Here is a 22,917-nt window from a genome sequence, read left to right as displayed (position 1 = left end):
TCCACCACCCTGCCCCTAGGAGTCCACCACCCTGCCCCTAGGGGTCCATCACCCTGCTCCTGGGAGTCCACCACCCTGCCCCTAGGTGTCCACCACCCTGCCCCTAGGGGTCCATCACCCTGCCCCTAGGAGTCCACCACCCTGCCCCTAGGGGTCCATCACCCTGCCCCTAGGTGTCCACCACCCTGCCCCTAGGAGTCCACCACCCTGCCCCTAGGGGTCCATCACCCTGCCCCTAGGGGTCCACCACCCTGCCCCTAGGTGTCCACCACCCTGCCCCTAGGTGTCCACCACCCTGCCCCTAGGTGTCCACCACCCTGCTCCTGGGAGTCCACCACCCTGCCCCTAGGTGTCCACCACCCTGCCCCTAGGGGTCCATCACCCTGCTCCTGGGAGTCCACCACCCTGCCCCTAGGTGTCCACCACCCTGCCCCTAGGTGTCCACCACCCTGCCCCTAGGTGTCCACCACCCTGCCCCTAGGTGTCCACCACCCTGCCCCTAGGAGTCCACCACCCTGCCCCTAGGTGTCCACCACTCTGCCCCTAGGTGTCCACCACCCTGCCCCTAGGAGTCCACCACCCTGCCCCTAGGAGTCCACCACTCTGCCCCAAGGGGTCCACCACTCTGCAGCGCACCAACCTAACACACCCCGCTCAGCTTAAGGATCTTAGTGAAACATTCATTATTGGTTTCGGGTGTGTTAGGCCAAGGCCAGAGTGACAACACACAGACCCCCAGGACCAGGACTGAGTAGCCCAGCAGCTAGGGATTGCCTAAATAGACTAGGTATCTCCCCTGACCCGGGCATGTTTTCAATACAGACTCATTTTGTCATACTGTCTCCATATAAGGCATCCAGACCTTCTGAAAGTTGCCCTTAAACTTGTAATAAATAAAATCTAGTGGTACATAACTTGACATTTCTGCCACCCATTGTGACATTGTGGGAGGGCAACCAACATTCCAATTAACGACAATGCATTTTCTTAGCTGCTATAAAAATGCTTGGTTACACAGTTTCTTCTGATAACAGTCTCCAGTATCGACATTTTCCAAGCAAACAAAAAACAGGGAGATAAGAGAACAGGTAGAAGAGATAATCTATAGGCATGCTGAGATAAGAGAACAGGTAGAAGGGATAATCTGTAGATGTACTGAGATAAGAGAACAGATAGAAGAGATAATCTGTAGACTGGTTGAGATAAGAGAACAGGTAGAAGAGCTAATCTATAGGCGTGCTGAGATAAGAGAACAGGTAGAAGAGCTAATCTGTAGACGTGCTGAGATAAGAGAACAGGTAGAAGAGATAATCTGTAGACGTGCTGAGATAAGAGAACAGGTAGAAGAGATAATCTGTAGACACGCTGAGATAAGAGATCAGGTAGAAGGGATAATCTGTAGACGTGCTGAGATAAGAGATCAGGTAGAAGAGATAATCTGTAGACGTGCTGAGATAAGAGAACAGGTAGAAGAGATAATCTGTAGACGTGCTGAGATAAGAGAACAGGTAGAAGAGATAATCTGTAGACATGCTGAGATAAGAGAACATATAATCTGTAGACATGCTGAGATAAGAGAATAGATAGAAGGGGTAATCTGTAGACATGCTGAGATAAGAGAACAGGTAGAAGGGGTAATCTGTAGACATGCTGAGATAAGAGAACAGGTAGAAGAGATAATCTGTAGACGTACTGAGATAAGAGAACAGATAGAAGGGATAATCTGTAGACAGGCTAAGATAAGAGAACAGGTAGAAGAGATAATCTGTAGACGTACTGAGATAAAATAACTTCCTCTTTTCCAGAAATCGAAACAGTCCTGAAAGGTGACACAACGCAAAACAGGAAACAACTACCCACAAACACCAGGTAGAAAAAAGGCTACCTAAGTATGGTTCTCAATCAGAGACAACGATAGACAGCTGCCTCTGATTGAGAACCATACCAGGCCAAACACATAGAAAAGAAAACAGAAAAAAAACATAGAATGCCCACCCCAACTCACACCCTGACCAAACCAAAACAGAGACATAAAAAAGGAACTAAAGTCAGGGCGTGACAGACTGCCTTAAAATAGTTTCATACTTGGAAGCATCTGGCTTGTCCAGTGTTTCACTGCACAGAGAGAATATAGTGTTGTATCTGCAAAACTTCACCTCAACTCCGTCACAGACTGGTCTTCCCTGGCTACCTGACCCTGCTGAGAAGAATGGGAGAAACACCCCAAATACAGGTGTGCCAAGCTTGTAGCATCATACCCAAGAAGACTCGCTTGCCGTGCGGTAGCAGAGAGAATAATCTATGACCACGGTGGCTGGAGTCTTTCCCATTTTTAGGGCCTTCCTCTGACACCGCCTGGTATAGAGGTCCTGGATGGCAGCAAGTTTTGCCCCAGTGATGTACTGGGCCATACGCACTACCCTCTGTAAGTGCCTTGCGGTCGGAGGCTGAGCAGTTGCCATACCAAGCGGTGATGCAGCCAGTCAGGATGCTCTCGATGGTGCAGCTGTAAAACCTTTTGAGGATCTGAGGACCCGTGCCAAATATTTTCAGTCTCCTGAGAGGGAATAGGTTTTGTCGTGCCCTCTTCACGACTGTCTTGGTGTGCATGGACCATCATCCCTAAGTTTATACATCCACAGTGCGATCAACGGATTTAACATTTTTGTTGTCAAATAGTCTTCTGTTGAATTCATCTAACAACATTCCAACCTTGTTTAACATTTATAGGCCCAATTGTGTCATGATTTCAATATTTTTATTAGTTTGCATGTTTCAATTGGGGACTTTTATTTTGAAGTCGATACGCCGATTCCACTTTTGCTGCTAACAACACTCGCGTGTTTGAATGAACGAAGGAGCCCACGAGTACCTTCAGACTCAACTTGAGAAGAGTACGATAAACGTCGACTAGTATTTCTATAACCTAGCAAATTAATCGATACATTGTTAGCATTTAATCCAACGTGTACGGTTACTGATTGACGTTTAGCACCGTAGCGAAAGTAAGCAATCCCTGCTCGTGTCGTTTGTTGTTCTAGCTTGCATGTTAGCTAGCTAGCCAATTCTGCTATACTTGCTAGTGCCAAATAATAAACTAGATAGATAACTTAACGTTATCCGGGTAAATGTTTTTTTTTCTTCTAACTGTTAAACTATTATCCAGGAGTCCTGTATATGATCAAATATGTCCGAAGCACAAGACTTGAGAAAGCGCAGTAAGAAACGCTATGGCGGCGGACACCGGAGTAAGAAGTACAAGGGTTCCCGGGAGCTCGAGGTGGGCATGCAAGGTATTCTCATCACATGTAATATGAACGAGAGGAAATGCACCGCGGAAGCCTTCAACCTGCTAAACGAATACGCCGACCAACTCTACGGACCTGAGAATGTAAGCAGTACATTTAGCTAGGCCGTGTACGAATACGTGAAGAGGTGTTTCCCTTAATGCCTTCCTTGAAGTCATCACTGGTGAAAAACCGTTGAGTGGAACGGATAACTGTCCGATCATGTCATTCAAATCAGGGATCAACTGAACGTAAATAGGAGTAGGAGAACGGAGTCATTTCTAAAGTAACTGAGCCAAGCCAACTTTACGAAATGTTGTAGTGTGAATTGTTAGTAGTTATTATTTGTACTGTACATCTTTATTGGTAGTAATCTTTGTTAATAGTTATAAATCTGACTTTTTTAGTTTAAACTAACCTCTCTAATCTCTCCTGACAACCCAGTTTAAGGAACCCGAGGAGAGCAGTAGTGAGGAAGAGGATGATGAAGATGTGGAGGCAGCTCTGAAGAAGGAGGTGAAGCAGCTCAAAGCGTCGTCAGGGAAACGAGAGCGGCGCTTCCAGGCCATGGACAGCGGGGCCAACAACGTCATCTTCATCAAGACCAAGAACCTCGGTGAGGAAGAGTTTGACAGCTCCTTAGAAAGAGATGAAGCATGTCTCAAAAGACTCACAATATATATTTATTTATTCATGTTTTTAATTTAACCATTATTTAACTAGGCAAGTCAGTTAAGAACAAATTATTTGTTGGCCTACACCGGCCAAACTCAGACGATGCTGGGCCAATTGTGCGCTGCCCGATGGGACTCCCAATCACGGCCGGTTGTGATACAGCCTGGATTTGAACCAGGGTGTCTGTAGTGACACCTCTAGCACTGAGATGCTGTGCCTTAGACCGCTGCGCCACTCGGGAGCCCAAATATAGTGCACTACTTTGGACCAGGGCCCTGAGAAGAGTACGACTTATCGGAGACGACTCATTTAGCAGACACTTTTATCATAGTTCTTCAGCTCATTTCAATAATAATTTGTTTTATCCTAGCCTGGCTACCAGTCTGTTTTGTGCCGTCATGCCACTACTTGATAACATGATATCATAAACAGATCTGGGACCAGGTTAGGTTTTATCCTTAGTTCAATAAAGAACTGCCAACATTGACAGTTAGACCTATTCAGAAGTCCTCAAAATAGTCAGTTTTTTTTTATAACTAACTAGTCTTTTTATTCTCTCTCTCTCTCTCTCTCTCTCTCTCTCTCTCTCTCTCTCTCTCTCTCTCTATATATATATCTATATATATATATATATATATTAGACCCTGATAAGCTGGTGCATCACATCCTGTCAGACCTCCACATCACCAAGAAGAACAAGTCACGAGTCATCCTCAGAATGCTGCCGGTGAGCACATGTAATGTCATGGGGCTGAGTATCAGGTGACATGGAGGTTTCTTGACCCTCCAACCAGAAGAGAGAGGGAGAGACAAGCAGGAAGAATTTCTCTTTTTGGGAATGTGTGTTTTTTTGGGGGGGGGGGGGGGCAGTTCCTTGTGGTTCTGATGGTTCTCTGTGTGTTCTAGGTGAGTGGAACGTGCAAGGCGTTCCAGGAGGACATGGATAAGTACCTGAGTGAATTCTTAGAGCCGTGGTTTAAAGCCCCCAACCAGGGCACCTACCAGATCGCCTTCAAGTCCCGGAACAGCTCCCACAACAAGAGGGACGACATCATCAAGGCCCTGGCAGGTAGGCTACATGGACACAGTACTGGGAAACACATCTCGACATACAGTGTGTTCAGAGACAAGAGAATAACACCAAATCACATTTTATTGATCACATGCACCGAATACAACTGATGTACATTGAAATGCTTACGAACATTTCTCAACGATGCAGAGTTTAAAAATAAAATGGTAACTAACACGAGGAATACAATAAAATACACAATAATTAAGCTATTTACAGGGATTACCAGATCAATGAGCAGCTATATACATGGAGTACCAGTACCAGATCAATATACAGAGAGTACCAGTACCAGATCAATGAGCAGCTATATACAGGGAGTACCAGTACCAGATCAATATACAGGGAGTACCAGTACCAGATCAATATACAGGGAGTACCAGTACCAGATCAATATACAGGGAGTACCAGTACCAGATCAATATACAGGGAGTACCAGTACCAGATCAATATACAGGGAGTACCAGTACCAGATCAATATACAGGGAGTACCAGTACCAGATCAATATACAGGGAGTACCAGTACCAGATCAATATACAGGGAGTACCAGTACCAGATCAATATACAAGGAGTACCAGTACCAGATTGATGTGGAGCTATATACAGGGAGTACCAGTACCAGATCAATGTGGAGCTATATACAGGGAGTACCAGATCAATGTGCAGCTATATACAGGGAGTACCAGATCAATGTGGAGCTATATACAGGGAGTACCAGTACCAGATCAATGTGGAGCTATATACAGGGAGTACCAGATCAATGTGGAGCTATATACAGGGAGTACCAGATCAATGTGGAGCTATATACAGGGAGTACCAGATCAATGTGGAGCTATATACAGGGAGTACCAGATCAATGTGGAGCTATATACAGGGAGTACCAGATCAATGTGGAGCTATATACAGGGAGTACCAGATCAATGTGCAGCTATATACAGGGAGTACCAGTACCAGATCAATGTGGAGCTATATACAGGGAGTACCAGATCAATGTGGAGCTATATACAGGGAGTACCAGATCAATGTGGAGCTATATACAGGGAGTACCAGATCAATGTGGAGCTATATACAGGGAGTAACAGATCGATGTGAAGCTATATACAGGGAGTACCAGTACCAGATCAATGTGGAGCTATATACAGGAAGTACCAGATCAATGTGGAGCTATATACAGGGAGTACCAGATCAATGTGGAGCTATATACAGGGAGTACCAGATCAATGTGGAGCTATATACAGGGAGTACCAGATCAATGTGGAGCTATATACAGGGAGAACCAGTACCAGATCAATGTGGAGCTATATACAGGGAGAACCAGTACCAGATCAATGTGGAGCTATATACAGGAAGTACCAGTACCAGATCAATGTGGAGCTATATACAGGAAGTACCAGTACCAGATCAATGTGGAGCTATATACAGGAAGTACCAGTACCAGACCAATGTGGAGCTATATACAGGAAGTACCAGTACCAGATCAATGTGGAGCTATATACAGGGAGTACCAGTACCAGATCAATGTGGAGCTATATACAGGAAGTACCAGTACCAGATCAATGTGGAGCTATATACAGAGAGTACTAGATCAATGTGGAGCTATATACAGGGAGTACCAGTACCAGATCAATGTGGAGCTATATACAGGGAGTACCAGATCAATGTGCAGCTATATACAGGGAGTACCAGATCAATGTGCAGCTATATACAGGGAGTACCAGATCAATGTGGAGCTATATACAGGGAGTACCAGATCAATGTGGAGCTATATACAGGGAGTACCAGTACCAGATCAATGTGGAGCTATATACAGGGAGTACCAGATCAATGTGCAGCTATATACAGGGAGTACCAGATCAATGTGGAGCTATATACAGGGAGTACCAGATCAATGTGGAGCTATATACAGGAAGTACCAGATCAATGTGGAGCTATATACAGGGAGTACCAGATCAATGTGCAGCTATATACAGGGAGTACCAGATCAATGTGGAGCTATATACAGGGAGTACCAGTACCAGATCAATGTGGAGCTATATACAGGGAGTACCAGATCAATGTGCAGCTATATACAGGGAGTACCAGTACCAGATCAATGTGGAGCTATATACAGGGAGTACCAGATCAATGTGGAGCTATATACAGGGAGTACCAGATCAATGTGGAGCTATATACAGGGAGTACCAGATCAATGTGCAGCTATATACAGGGAGTACCAGTACCAGATCAATGTGGAGCTATATACAGGGAGTACCAGATCAATGTGGAGCTATATACAGGGAGTACCAGATCAATGTGGAGCTATATACAGGGAGTAACAGATCGATGTGAAGCTATATACAGGGAGTACCAGTACCAGATCAATGTGGAGCTATATACAGGAAGTACCAGATCAATGTGGAGCTATATACAGGGAGTACCAGATCAATGTGGAGCTATATACAGGGAGTACCAGATCAATGTGGAGCTATATACAGGGAGTACCAGATCAATGTGGAGCTATATACAGGGAGAACCAGTACCAGATCAATGTGGAGCTATATACAGGGAGAACCAGTACCAGATCAATGTGGAGCTATATACAGGAAGTACCAGTACCAGATCAATGTGGAGCTATATACAGGAAGTACCAGTACCAGATCAATGTGGAGCTATATACAGGAAGTACCAGTACCAGACCAATGTGGAGCTATATACAGGAAGTACCAGTACCAGATCAATGTGGAGCTATATACAGGGAGTACCAGTACCAGATCAATGTGGAGCTATATACAGGAAGTACCAGTACCAGATCAATGTGGAGCTATATACAGAGAGTACTAGATCAATGTGGAGCTATATACAGGGAGTACCAGTACCAGATCAATGTGGAGCTATATACAGGGAGTACCAGATCAATGTGCAGCTATATACAGGGAGTACCAGATCAATGTGCAGCTATATACAGGGAGTACCAGATCAATGTGGAGCTATATACAGGGAGTACCAGATCAATGTGGAGCTATATACAGGGAGTACCAGATCAATGTGGAGCTATATACAGGGAGTACCAGATCAATGTGCAGCTATATACAGGGAGTACCAGATCAATGTGGAGCTATATACAGGGAGTACCAGATCAATGTGGAGCTATATACAGGAAGTACCAGATCAATGTGGAGCTATATACAGGGAGTACCAGATCAATGTGCAGCTATATACAGGGAGTACCAGATCAATGTGGAGCTATATACAGGGAGTACCAGTACCAGATCAATGTGGAGCTATATACAGGGAGTACCAGATCAATGTGCAGCTATATACAGGGAGTACCAGTACCAGATCAATGTGGAGCTATATACAGGGAGTACCAGATCAATGTGGAGCTATATACAGGGAGTACCATTACCAGATCAATGTGGAGCTATATACAGGGAGTACCAGATCAATGTGCAGAGGTACAAGGTATTTGAGGTAGATATGTACATGAAGGCAGGGTAAAGTGACTAGACATCAGGATAGATAATAATAAGGTATTTGAGGTAGATATGTACATGAAGGCAGGGTAAAGTGACTAGGCATCAGGATAGATAATAATATGGTATTTGAGGTAGATATGTACATGAAGGCAGGGTAAAGTGACGAGGCTGTGACGAGGCTGTAGTCCACTACAGCCCTGTTGATGTGGATGGGGACGGGGCTCTCCCCTCGTTCTCCTGTAGTCCACCATCAGCTCCTTGGGTCTTACCTACGTTGACTGAGAGGTTGTTGTGGCAACACATTGCCAAGTCTCTGACCTCCCTGTAGGCTCATTGGGGTCGGTGATCAGGCATACCACCGTCGGGTAAATTTGATGACTGCGTTGGAGTCGTGTGCGGTCGTGGGTGAATAGGAAGGACAGGAGGGGACTAAGCATACACCCCTGAGAGGCCCACGTGTTGAGGGTCAGCGTGGCAGAGGTGTTGTTGCCTACCCTCACGACCTGTGGGCGGCCCGTCAGGAAGTCCAGGAACCAGTTGCAGAGGGAGGGTTTCAGTCCCAGGGTCCACAGCTCTATGATGAGCTTGGGGGGATCTTTGGTGTTATTTCCCCTCTTGTTCAGGTGGGAGAGGGCAGTGTGAAGTCTATTTGAGATTGCGTCATCTGTGTATCTGAATGCGATTTGGAGTAGGTGCATAGTTTCTGGGATGATGGTGTTGATGTGAGTCATGACCAGCCTTTCAAAACACTTCATCATTTCAGTTGTGAGTACTACAGGACGATAGTTGTTTAGGCAGGTTACCTTGGAGCTCTTGGGAACAGGGACAATGGTGGTCAGTTTGAATCATGTTGGGATTCCAGACTGGGACAAGGAGAGATTGAAAATGCCCTTGAAGACACATGCCAGCTGGTCTGTGCATGCTTTGAAAACAGGCCCTGGTATTCCGTCTGGCCCGGCAGCATTGCTAGTTTTAACCTGTTTAAAAGTTTTACTTACATCGGCCATGGAGAGTGAGATCACACAGTCATCCTTAACAACAGGTGCTTTCACACAAGACTCAGTGTTGTATTCATTGAAGCGAGCATAAAAGGCATTTAGCTCGTATGGGAGTTCTGCATCGCTGGGCAACTCATGGCTGGGTTTCCCTTTGTAAAACATTATCGTCTGCAAGCCCTGCCACATACGATGAACATCAGAGCCGGTCTACTAGGATTCCTCCTATATTCTCCTTCTGCATGTTTGATGTCGTAGCAGGCTTGTATGTGTCCATGTCCCGGTACTTGTAAGTGGTAACTCTAGCCTTTAGCCCAACGTGGATACTGCCTGTAATCCATGGTTTTTGGTTTGGATACGTTCTTATAGGTACTTTGAGCGCGTCATTGTCTATGCGCTTATTGAGGAAGCTCGTGACTGTTGTGGTTGAATCCCGGAACATATCCCAGTCTGTACTAGCAAAACAGTCTTGTAGCCTCGTGTCTGCTTGCTCCGACCACTTCTATCCTAGATGTTTCTGTATATCTCATTGGACCAGTTTCCCCCAGACACAGGTTCAGCCTTTAGGCCTGGACTGAGAAGCATGCTGGGTAGAGATTACATCTAGGAAACTGTCTCTATATGTTCCTAGTGTATTCATATCTCACACACCTGTCCAGTCTCCATGGGGCAAACCCTTTGTGTGTGTGTACTGTGCTCGCTCATATAACCTCTGTACCTCATATAACCTCTGTACCTCATATAACCTCTGTACCTCATATAACCTCTGTACCTCATATAACCTCTGTACCTCATATATATATATAACCTCTGTACCTCATATATATAACCTCTGTACCTCATATATATAACCTCTGTAGCTCATATAACCTCTGTACCTCATATATATATATATATAACCTCTGTACCTCATATATATATAACATCTGTACCTCATATATATATAACCTCTGTACCTCATATATAACCTCTGTACCTCATATATAACATCTGTACCTCATATATATATAACTTCTGTACCTCATATATATATATATATAACCCTCTGTAGCTCATATAACCCTCTGTAGCTCGTATAACCCTCTGTAGCTCGTATAACCCTCTGTAGCTCGTATAACCCTCTGTAGCTCGTATAACCCTCTGTAGCTCATATAACCCTCTGTAGCTCATATAACCCTCTGTAGCTCATATAACCCTCTGTAGCTCATATAACCCTCTGTAGCTCATATAACCCTCTGTAGCTCATATAACCTCTGTAGCTCATATAACCTCTGTAGCTCATATAACCTCTGTAGCTCATATAACCTCTGTACCTCATATATATAACCTCTGTACCTCATATATATAACCTCTGTACCTCATATATATAACCTCTGTACCTCATATATATAACCTCTGTACCTCATATATATAACCTCTGTACCTCATATATATAACCTCTGTACCTCATATATATAACCTCTGTACCTCATATATATAACCTCTGTACCTCATATATATATAACCTCTGTACCTCATATATATAACCTCTGTACCTCATATATATATAACCTCTGTACCTCATATATATATAACCTCTGTAGCTCGTATATAACCCTCTGTAGCTCGTATATAACCCTCTGTAGCTCGTATATAACCCTCTGTAGCTCGTATATAACCCTCTGTAGCTCGTATATAACCCTCTGTAGCTCGTATATAACCCTCTGTAGCTCGTATATAACCCTCTGTACCTCGTATATAACCCTCTGTACCTCGTATATAACCCTCTGTACCTCGTATATAACCCTCTGTACCTCGTATATAACCCTCTGTACCTCGTATATAACCCTCTGTACCTCGTATATAACCCTCTGTACCTCGTATATAACCCTCTGTACCTCGTATATAACCCTCTGTACCTCGTATATAACCCTCTGTACCTCGTATATAACCCTCTGTACCTCGTATATAACCTCTGTACCTCATATATATATAACCTCTGTACCTCATATATATATAACCTCTGTACCTCATATATATATAACCTCTGTACCTCATATATATATAACCTCTGTACCTCATATATAACCTCTGTACCTCATATATAACCTCTGTACCTCATATACCCTCTGTACCGGGCCACGCTCATTATGTTTATCTCCCCCTGCAGGCCTGGTGGGGAAGATGAATCCTAAAAACAAGGTTGACCTGACCACCCCTGAGCTCACCATCATCGTGGAGGTCATCAAGAGTGTGTGCTGCGTCAGCGTCGTCAGGGACTACACTCTATACAGGAAGTACAACCTGCAGGAGGTCGCAAAGGAGGAGGGGCCTAAAGATGGGAAACAGGAAGAGGTCACCACAAACCAGGAAGAGATCAAGTCAAACCAGGAAGAGAAGGATGGGAAACAGGAAGAGATCAAGTCGAACCAGGAAGAGAAGGACGGGAAACAGGAAGAGATCAAGTCGAACCAGGAAGAGAAGGATGGGAAACAGGAAGAGATCAAGTCGAACCAGGAAGGGAAGGATGGGAAACAGGAAGAGATCAAGTCGAACCAGGAAGAGATCAATCCGAACCAGGAAGAGAAGGATGGGAAACAGGAAGAGGGAAAGGATGCCCCAAAAACAGACAAGGAAGGAAAGGGGGATGAAGAGGAAGAGAAGTAGATCCCTGTACCAGGAGGGAGAGAAGAAGAGGGAGGGGAATGAGGGAGGAAGTGAAATGGGACTGATAAACAACTCAAAGGCATCTCACAGTGCAGGTGATGCAGTCAGTGTGTTTTTAGGGAGCTTTACTGTAGAACAGGTCCTATTCCTATTGTCCATTCCAAATGGAACCCTAATCCCTACATAGTGCACTACTTTTGATGAGAGGCCTATGGGCCCGGGCAAAACGAGTGCACTATGTAGGGAATAGGGTACCATTGGACCTGGTCAAAAGTAGTGCACTATAAAGGGAATAGGGTTCCATTTGGGACGTAGCCAGTATGTTATTTCGTCCTTGTCCCTCCAGCTGTATGGTGCATAGTTAACTAGTGCCAGGGTTGGGCTCAATTCCCTTTTCAATTCCAGTCAATTCAGAAAATACACTGAAATTCAATTTCTCTTCGATGTGTTTCAATTAGGAACCTTTTGGAATTTGGGTTACTTTCTGAATTGAAAGTGAATTGACCCCAACCCTGACTATGACAAAATCCTTTGGTCCTCCATTTTGTATTGTCTCCAACATGTCCTCCTCATCGCTGACAGTCCCTTGGTCTCCTCTCCTTACCGTCACCGAGCACTCACTGAAAGCTGATGGGTAAATTTTTTTAGTTTCATTCGATTTTTAAAAAGATACATTTTTATTTTTTAACATAAGGTGTCATACTTTTTTTTTAATATATATATATTCCCTAATTTTCCAGAACTGCTGGTTGTAGAGTTCCGAGTTCCCTACTTATTCCCCCTTTATTCAGGAAATCCTACATCTGGGATTTCTGTGAAACCAGGGAATTCATTGAAAGTTCCCTGAATTTTTCAACCCTAGTCAGCCGACAGTCTTTCCTCTGTAAATGAATGTTAGAAGACTCTCTAGTCTTCTATGTTGACCCAGTTCTTACAGGACTGGTTTCCCGGACCCAGGTGAAGCATACTCAAGGACTCTAAAACACTATTTTTCATTGAGAATCTTCATTGAAAGTGCTTCTTAGTCCAGGGGCCGTTATGTATCATGAGTCCCAGACTAGGAGTGCTGATCTAGGATCAGGTTCCCCCTGTCCATATAATTGTATTTGTTATAATCTTAAAGACAAAACTGATCCTAGATCACCTCTGAGACCATTGATACGGCCCCAGGAATGTAGCCCTGATCTGAGTGCAGGACTCTCATATACTGTCCGATAATGGAGGTAAACTGTAATATACCTTTTTGTTTTGTAAAACAGAGTAACTTCCCCCCAAAAAACAGCTCCTTTAAATAAAGTGTGATTTTTGTGTGTTTTTGTATTCTCATTCTCGCTCCACTTTGTTTTTTAAAGTAACTCACCAGCCCGGTTTCCGTCTGACGGGAGATTTTCAATGTGAATATTGTCAAATCAGCATAAAAAACAATATAAATGTTGTCCCACGAGAGAGAGATGTGTTTCCATCAAACTGACTTGTTGCAGATAACCGGCTGTGTGTGATGACGTAGGTCACATAAAATACATTTAGGGTTAAATTCCCACGTCAGTTTCCATTGCATGTTCAACTCTTGGTAGTTGTCTCACAAGACATGTTGCGTTGTATAGCGAGTGAAGAGATTTATGTACTAAAGAGAGAAATCATTTTTATTTGTCAAAAGCCCAGCTCTTTCAGAACATCGACGATCATGTCACCAGAAGAAGACCATCAAAATGTTTTGGAAAGGAGCATCAAGCTCATCACGTGCAGTTTCAACACCCCGTGAAGTTCATAACTTATTTCATCTGTAGCCTAATAAACTGCTTTACCGACGAGTAATATGGGGAGAACAACACACCACGTCATCGCGTGACTCCACGGTTACTTCCATATGATGGTTATTATATAAATATCTGCATAAAAGCGATTTTACTGACACAAAAAGATCCCACCTTGTCCAGCGTATTTTGTTTTGTCGACATTTGGAAAGTTTACCGAAAACACATTTTTGTTTCCATCAGTCCTGTCATGACATTTTTACTTAACTCGGATAAAAAAATAAAAAAAAAAATTTAAAAAAAAGTTGGGTGAAAACCTGGTTACAGATACTTCGTCCAGTTTCATTTTGATGTTTGCCATTACTGCTCTGTAACACAAGGTGGCGCTGTATTGCACTGTAAACCCAGCCAGGAGCACAGAGGTGACCAAATCCTCTTCATATAGAGAGCTACTGACAGAGCAGGCTTTTGCTCCAGACCTATTTTTATTTATTTACCCCTTTTTTCTTTGGTAGTTAGTCTTGCCCCATCGCTGGCACTCCCGTACGGTGAAGGTCGAGAGCGGTGCGTCCCCCGAAACAACCCAGCCAAGCAGCACTGTTTCTTTTCACAATGCCCGCTTAACCCGGAAGCACCAATGTGTCGGAGGAAACTCCGTAACCTGGCGACCGTGTCAGCGTGCACTGCACTCGGCCCGCCACAGGTGTCGCTAGAGCGCAATGGGACAAGAACATCCCTGCCGGCCAAACCCTCCCATAACCCGGACGACTGGGCCAATTGTGTGCCGACCCATGGGTCTCCCGGTCGCAACAGAGCTCAGACTCGAACCGGGATCTCTAGTGACACAGCTAGAGCTCACTGTACCACTCGGGAGGCCCTGCTCCAGACCCACAACACACCTGGTTCGGCTTATCAAGGTTCTGAGTATCAGCTGATTAGTAAGATCAAGGTGTCACGGTAAGGCTGGAACAAAACCTTGCTACTGGTGCGTAGCTCTGGCCACTCCGACTCCTGGGTCCAATTCATTAGGGGCACACCGTAGCGAAACATTTTGCAATGGCGAGAACGAGTATTATGGGCTAGTGCAGGTAGTCCCTCCCTGGTTTTATGTTATTGACCAAAGTGACTATTCACTGCAATATAGTATATATAGTACACTACTGTAGACCAGAGCCCTATTCCCTATATAGTGCCCTACTTTGGACCAGAGCCCTATTCCCTATATAGTGCCCTACTTTGGACCAGGGTGCATATGATAGGGAATAGGGTTCCACTTGAGTGTAGTTTGAGCAACAACTCATTGACTTCCATTATGGATCTGTAGGCAGAGTGAGATGACTGTAAGACAGAGACAGGGGGGATGGGTTGTACTAATTGGCTCATAGACTTCCAGTGATATTGACAGACAAACAGACAGGAGAGACAGGTTGTCAATGTGGAGACGGAGGCTTCCATTAGAATAGAACAGAATATTTTCGTATTGAATTCTGTCTTCCATTTGTAGAGCTAATTTAGAACACCTCTCGCTCTCTCCCCCCTCTCTTTCTCTGCCTCCCGCCACATCTCTCTCCCTCCCCCCTATCTTTCTCTCTCTCTGCCTCCCGCCCCACCCCACCCCCTCTCGCTTTCCCTCCCCCTCTCTCCCTTTCTCTCTCCCTCCCCCCTCTCTCTCATTTGTCTGCCATATTGACCTCTCCCTCTTTCTCTCTCACACACACATCTCCCCAAAGTGGCAGTTTTCACTCTCCCTTATTAAAGCTAATTACCTGGGCAGGGAGTGTTCCTAGCGACCCCGCCGATCGTTAGTCCCGACAGCCGGTGCGTTCCGTTCCTCCTCGTTGGAAAATTAGCTGCTACCGGCTCGTCTCAAGCGCCCCGGTTTGACATTTTACTGGACAAGGTGAGAATCTCAACAGCGCCCCAGTAGAGGATGATTGGAGCGCGTTTTAAAGCCTAGAAATACAACGGCCATTAAAATGATCCCCCCATTAGATATCTAACGTCATAATGACCAATTTACAGAATATGAGTCATCGGAATACGGTCTGCCTGTTAGTCTATCCTGACCTACACCTGATGGGAATGAATTACCCAGTTCATATTGTTAGAATAATATGGTAATTAGGTAACATAATAAAATGATGCCTCCATTAGGCTACAGGGGATAAACATTGTCGCCCTTTGAAGCGGTTAAAGCCTACAATATTATCCATGAATTCAGTTTGTACTTGGTCGTCTCTTAAGAAACCTCACAGGAGTCTCACACACACCCTCTTCCTGTCTCTGTTGTTTTAATTGGCCCTCAGGTCCTGTCTAATTGCTCTGTGTTTCTCTGTGGGACCTGAGCCCCCTGCCACTCAGACACACTGAGACTCACACAGCCGTCACTCAGGATTGTCCAAAACCCCTCTCGTTTGAGTGGAAAGGTCAGAGGCCCCGGAAACAATGGAACATACAGTACACACACTCCTACACACACACACACACTCATGTGCACGTTGTCCCTCAGGACATAGGGATTATCATTCACTAGCGTAGCACTGTGGCTGTGTTCCAAATAGGACCTTATTCCCTATATAGAGCCCTCTGGGCCCTGCTCGTAGCCCTATGGCTGTGTTCCAAATGGGACCTTATTCCCTATATAGAGCCCTCTGGGCCCTGCTCGTAGCCCTGTGGCTGTGTTCTAAATGGGACCTTATTCCCTATATAGAGCCCTCTGGGCCCTGCTCGTAGCCCTATGGCTGTGTTACCAATGGGACCTTATTCCCTATATAGAGCCCTCGGGGCCCTGCTCAATAATAGTGCACTACAGAGGGTATAGTGTTGCCATTTGGGAAGCAAGCCATATCTGACCTTCACCGTCAGACGCCAACTTATCTGTCTCCTGGGCCTCCTTCCAGACATCTGGTCCTGACACACACACACACACGTACTATGCATGTAGGCATCACACTGCTCTCTGCTGAAGAGTTAGCTCGCTAATTATTGAGTTCTGCCATTCAATTCAGCATTTAAAGGACGTTAGACTGCTGCTGCAGAGGTCAGAGTTGAACAGGACGTCAGTTAGACTGCTGCTACAGAGGTCAGAGTTGAACAGGACGTCAGTTAGACTGCTGCTACAGAGGTCAGAGTTGAACAGGACGTCAGACTGCTGCTGCAGAGGTCAGAGTTGAACAGGATGTCAGTTAGACTGCTGCTGCAGAGGTCAGAGTTGAACAGGACGTCAGACTGCTGCTACAGAGGTCAGAGTTGAACAGGACGTCAGTTAGACTGCTGCTACAGAGGTCAGAGTTGAACAGGACGTCACACTGCTGCTACAGAGGTCAGAGTTGAACAGGACGTCAGTTAGACTGCTGCTACAGAGGTCAGAGTTGAACAGGACGTCAGTTAGACTGCTGCTGCAGAGGTCAGAGTTGAACAGGACGTCAGACTGCTGCTGCAGAGGTCAGAGTTGAACAGGACGTCAGTTAGACTGCTGCTACAGAGGTCAGAGTTGAACAGGACGTCAGTTAGACTGCTGCTGCAGAGGTCAGAGTTGAACAGGACGTCAGTTAGACTGCTAATACAGAGGTCAGAGTTGAACAGGACGTCACACTGCTGTTACAGAGGTCAGAGTTGAACAGAACGTCAGTTAGACTGCTGCTACAGAGGTCAGAGTTGAACAGGACGTCAGTTAGACTGCTGCTACAGAGGTCAGAGTTGAACAGGACGTCAGTTAGACTGCTGCTACAGAGGTCAGAGTTGAACAGGACGTCAGTTAGACTGCTGCTACAGAGGTCAGAGTTGAACAGGACGTCAGTTAGACTGCTGCTCCAGAGGTCAGAGTTGAACAGGACGTCAGTTAGACTGCTGCTACAGAGGTCAGAGTTGAACAGGATGTCAGTTAGACTGCTGCTACAGAGGTCAGAGTTGAACAGGACGTCAGTTAGACTGCTGCTACAGAGGTCAGAGTTGAACAGGACGTCAGTTAGACTGCTGCTACAGAGGTCAGGGTTGAACAGGACGTCAGTTAGACTGCTGCTACAGAGGTCAGAGTTGAACAGGACGTCAGTTAGACTGCTGCTACAGAGGTCAGAGTTGAACAGGACGTCAGTTAGACTGCTGCTACAGAGGTCAGAGTTGAACAGGACGTCAGACTGCTGCTACAGAGGTCAGAGTTGAACAGGACGTCAGACTGCTGCTACAGAGGTCAGAGTTGAACAGGACGTCAGTTAGACTGCTGCTGCAGAGGTCAGAGTTGAACAGGAAGACTGAAGAAGTGATATTTCAGGGTGTGATTCTCTAGACTGTAGTGTGCTGAGTGGTTTTGTGATTCTCATGCCACACACACTTTCCCCTTCCCACAGTCACGACACACACACACAAACAGACACACACACACACACACACACACACACACACACACACACACACACACACACACACACACACACACACACACACACACACACACTTCCTGAACTCCTCTCTGTATCACTCAACACAGGTAATATAAAGTCCCACTTGTTATTCACACCTTGTTGGGAGATATAGTTACATCCATTTACTGGTGAGATTACCCCATAATGACTCTCCCCCTTTCCTCTGTGTGTGTGCGAGCGTGTGTGTGTGTGTGCGAGCGTGTGTGTGTGTGTGCGAGCGTGTGTGTGTGTGTGTGTACGGTGTGTAGTTGTCCGCTGTGTGAATGAGTCTTATAATGACAAACTCTTATCATCACTCAGCAGCCTGTCAGCTGACTGCTATTAGCTGTAACCACGGAAACACAGCAGGTAGAGCTGTCTCAAGTGGCCCGTGTTGACTCTGAGCTCCCATTGGTCGCCTCAGACCCCATTCTGTGGGAATGGAAGGCATCAGACTGATGGAACCCAATCCCCCCTACGTAGTGCACTACTTCAGACCAGGGCCCATAGGGAATAGGGTGCACTACTTCTGACCAGGGCCCATAGGGAATAGGGTGTACTACTTCAGACCAGGGTCCATAGAGAATAGGGTGCACTACTTCAGACCAGGGCCCATAGGGAATAGGGTGCACTACTTCTGACCACGGCCCATAGGGAATAGGGTGCACTACTTCAGACCAGGGTCCATAGAGAATAGGGTGCACTACTTCAGACCAGGGCCCAAAGGGAATAGGGTGCACTACTTCAGACCAGGGTCCATAGGGAATAGGGTGCACTACTTCTGACCAGGGTCCATAGGGAATAGGGTGCACTACTTCAGACCAGGGCCCATAGGGAATAGGGTGCACTACTTCAGACCAGGGTCCATAGGGAATAGGGTGCACTACTTCAGACCAGGGTCCATAGGGAATAGAGTGCACTACTTCAGACCAGGGTCCATAGGGAATAGGGTGCACTACTTCAGACCAGGGCCCATAGGGAATAGGGTGCACTACTTCAGACCAGGGTCCATAGGGAATAGGGTGCACTACTTCAGACCAGGGCCCATAGGGAATAGGGTGCACTACTTCAGACCAGGGTCCATAGAGAATAGGGTGCACTACTTCAGACCAGGGCCCATAGGGAATAGGGTGCACTACTTCAGACCAGGGCCCATAGGGAATAGGGTGCACTACTTCTGACCAGGGTCCATAGGGAATAGGGTGCACTACTTCAGACCAGGGCCCATAGGGAATAGGGTGCACTATTTCAGACCAGGGTCCATAGGGAATAGGGTGCCATTTGGGCCCTAGATGTGGAGTAGTTTGAGATGTGATTGGAGGAGATTATGAACCAGGAAGGGAATGGAAATGGGAAGATGTGTTTTTATAATGATCTGTTAATTAGTGATGAGAAATGAGTTTTAACACCTGACTCAGGGTAATCAGTCAATGTTACTCAGTATTTATTACTGTTGAGAGAGAGAGAGAGAGAGAGAGAGAGAGAGAGAGAGAGAGAGAGAGAGAGAGAGAGAGAGAGAGAGAGAGAGAGAGAGAGAGAGAGAGAGAGAGAGAGAGAGAGAGAGAGAGAGAGGAGAGGAGAGAGAGAGAGAGAGAGAGAGAGAGAGAGAGAGAGAGAGAGAGAGAGAGAGAGAGAGAGAGAGAGAGAGAGAGAGAGAGAGAGAATGTCACGTTCTCACCGTAGTTCTTTTGTATTGTCAGACCAGGGTCAGACCAGCACCCTAGTGTGGTCAGGGCGTGAGTTGGGTGGGTAATCTATGTTTTCTATTTCTGTGTTGGTTTCCTGTGTTTGGCCTGATACGGTTCTCAATCAGAGGTAGCTGTCAATCGTTGTCCCTGATCGGGAACCATAATTAGGTAGCCTGTTTTCTGTTGGGTTTTGTGGGTGATTGTCTATGTTAGTTGCTTGTGTCTGCACTTATTGATCTATAGCGTCATGATCGTTTTGTATTTAGTTTGGTTAGTGGTTCTTTTTAATTAAATAGAAGAATGTATTCACTTCACGCTGCGCCTTGGTCCTCCTCTCTTCCACATTACGACGAACGTGACAGAGCAGTATGAATTAAAGAGACAAAGTGAGAGAAGAGGAGGAAAGGAGGAGACAGATGGAGAAAGAGAGAGAGAGAGAGAGAGAGCAGTATGAATTAAAGAGACAAAGTGAGAGAAGAGGAGGAAAGGAGGAGACAGATGGAGAGAGAGAGAGAGAGAGAGAGAGCAGTATGAATTAAAGAGACAAAGTGAGAGAAGAGGCGGAAAGGAGGAGACAGATGGAGAGAGAGAGAGAGAGAGAGAGAGCAGTATGAATTAAAGAGAAAAAGTGAGAGAAGAGGTGGAAAGGAGGAGACAGATGGAGAGAGAGAGAGAGAGAGAGACTCTGGTCTGGACTATATGACCTTGACAACAGTGTTCCAGTTCTTTGTTGTTCTGCTGTCGGTGGTTCTACATGGCTGATTACCATACCACTACAGAGGTCACATGACTAACTGGACCCTGGAGGACAGGTGGGCTCCAAAATAGCAGACACATTAAAATGGTAATGTCTGAGGAGGGGGAGGGGATGAGGGCAAAGGAGAGGAGGGGATGAGGGGAGAGGAAAGGAGGGGATGAGGAGAGGAGAGGAGGGGAGAGGGGAGAGGAGAGGAGAGGAGAGGGCGAGAGGACGGGACGGGAGATTGAGGAGGGCTAGTCTGTTGTGGTGTGAACTGTGGAGAGAGAAAGAAAGAGACAGGAAGAAGTAGAGGAGGGGAGGAAGCTGCTTCAGAGTATTGAGATATGTCCCATCATGTCTGCTTCAGAGTATTGAGATAAGCCCCATGTCTGCTTCAGAGTATTGAGATGTGCCCCATCATGTCTGATTCAGAGTATTGAGATATGCCCCATCATGTCTGATTCAGAGTATTGAGATATGCCCCATCATGTCTGATTCAGAGTATTGAGTTATGTCCCATCATGTCTGATTCAGAGTATTGAGATATGCCCCATCATGTCTGATTCAGAGTATTGAGATATGCCCCATGTCTGATTAAGAGTATTGAGATATGCCCCATCATGTCTGATTCAGAGTATTGAGATATGCCCCATGTCTGTTTCAGAGTATTGAGATATGCCCCATCATGTCTGATTCAGAGTATTGAGATATGTCCCATGTCTGATTCAGAGTATTGAGATATGCCCCATGTCTGATTCAGAGTATTGAGATATGCCCCATCATGACTGTTTCAGAGTATTGAGATATGCCCCATCATGTTTGATTCAGAGTATTGAGATATGCCCCATCATGTCTGATTCAGAGTATTGAGATATGCCCCATGTCTGTTTCAGAGTATTGAGATATGCCCCATCATGTCTGATTCAGAGTATTGAGATATGCCCCATGTCTGCTTCAGAGTATTGAGATATGCCCCATCATGTCTGATTCAGAGTATTGAGATATGCCACATGTCTGAATCAGAGTATTGAGATATGTCCCATCATGTCTGATTCAGAGTATTGAGATATGCCCCTATCATGTCTGCTTCAGAGTATTGAGATATGCCCCATGTCTGCTTCAGAGTATGAAGTATTGAGAGTATTGAGATTTATCAAACTATATAGATTAAACACACACACACACACACACACACACACACACACACACACACACACACCACACACCACACACACCACACACACCACACACACACACACACACACACACACACACACACACACACACACACACACACACACACACACCACACACACACACACCACACACCACACACCACACACACACACACACACACATATACACCACACACACACAGATAGCATGTCAACACAACTCAAAAGGGAGAAACAAATGTTGAAAGGAGGAACATGAATAGTGATTATATATGAAGACTTCAAAGAGAAGCAGCTGGTTGATGATCTAGACAGAAGGGCTCTCCAACACACACACACACACACACACACACACACACACACACACACACACACACACACACACACACACACACACACACACACACACACACACACACACACACACACACACACACACACACACACACACGAATACACACTGCACCATGCAGCATTAACAGGATTTGAGAAGGTATTGAACATAGAGAGAGAGAGAGGAGAGAGGGAGTAGGGGTGAAAGAGAGAGGGGGTGAGAGAGAGAGAGAGAGAGAGAGAGGAGAAAGGAGAGGGGGGTGAAAGAGAGGAGAGAGGGGGGGTGAAAGAGAGAGGGGGCGAGAGAGAAAGAGAGAGAGAGAGAGAGAGAGAGAGAGGAGAGAGAGAGAGAGAGAGGGAGGGGGGGTGAAAGAGAGGGGGGCGAGAGAGAGGAGAGAGGGAGGGGGGATGAAAGAGAGAGGGGGCGAGAGAGAGAGTAAGAGAGAGAGGAGAGAGGAGGGGGGGTGAAAGAGAGAGGGGGCGAGAGAGAGAGAGAGAGAGAGAGAGAGAGAGGAGAGAGGGGGGGGGTGAAAGAGAGAGGGGGCGAGAGTGAGTAAGAGAGAGAGAGAGATATGAATGAAGCTGTTAAATACAACATCAAACACAGGGCAAGCCCAGCAGGGGGTCTTCTGTCAGTCTGACGTCCTTTCTACTGAGGGTCTGTCTGGTGTGTGTGTTGGTGGCGGGGCCCCCCTGC

General features: G+C 45.9%; 1 protein-coding gene across 2 annotated transcripts; it reads left to right on the top strand.

The window, feature by feature from the left end:
* Positions 1–2,806: 2,806 nt before the first annotated feature.
* On the top strand, positions 2,807–13,451 carry LOC129846190 (THUMP domain-containing protein 1-like). Of its 2 annotated transcripts, none has more exons than XM_055914165.1 (6): positions 2,807–2,894; positions 3,167–3,391; positions 3,732–3,903; positions 4,604–4,689; positions 4,869–5,031; positions 11,635–13,451. In XM_055914165.1, the coding sequence occupies exons 2-6, from the start codon at positions 3,188–3,190 to the stop codon at positions 12,129–12,131; spliced, it is 1,122 nt and encodes a 373-aa protein (XP_055770140.1). In that variant the 5' UTR covers positions 2,807–2,894; positions 3,167–3,187; the 3' UTR covers positions 12,132–13,451. The 2 variants fall into 2 exon arrangements, with proteins under 2 accessions (XP_055770140.1, XP_055770139.1); XM_055914164.1 differs by having other exon boundaries at positions 2,809–3,005.
* Positions 13,452–22,917: the final 9,466 nt, after the last annotated feature.

This window comes from Salvelinus fontinalis, unplaced genomic scaffold (assembly GCF_029448725.1).
Source record: "Salvelinus fontinalis isolate EN_2023a unplaced genomic scaffold, ASM2944872v1 scaffold_0474, whole genome shotgun sequence".
Taxonomy (NCBI): Eukaryota; Metazoa; Chordata; class Actinopteri; order Salmoniformes; family Salmonidae; genus Salvelinus; species Salvelinus fontinalis.
Note: the sequence above shows the minus strand (reverse complement) of the source record. Positions and strands in the feature narration are given on the sequence as shown.

What these genes read in the sequence shown, in the direction of transcription:
- LOC129846190 (XM_055914165.1), top strand. Translation starts at nt 3,188, where the DNA reads ATGTCCGAAGCACAAGACTTGAGAAAGCGCAGTAAGAAACGCTATGGC. An exon ending in CATCAAGACCAAGAACCTCG is followed by an intron (nt 3,904 to 4,603) that starts GTGAGGAAGAGT and finishes TATATATATTAG; the next exon opens with ACCCTGATAAGCTGGTGCAT. An exon ending in TCATCCTCAGAATGCTGCCG is followed by an intron (nt 4,690 to 4,868) that starts GTGAGCACATGT and finishes TGTGTGTTCTAG; the next exon opens with GTGAGTGGAACGTGCAAGGC.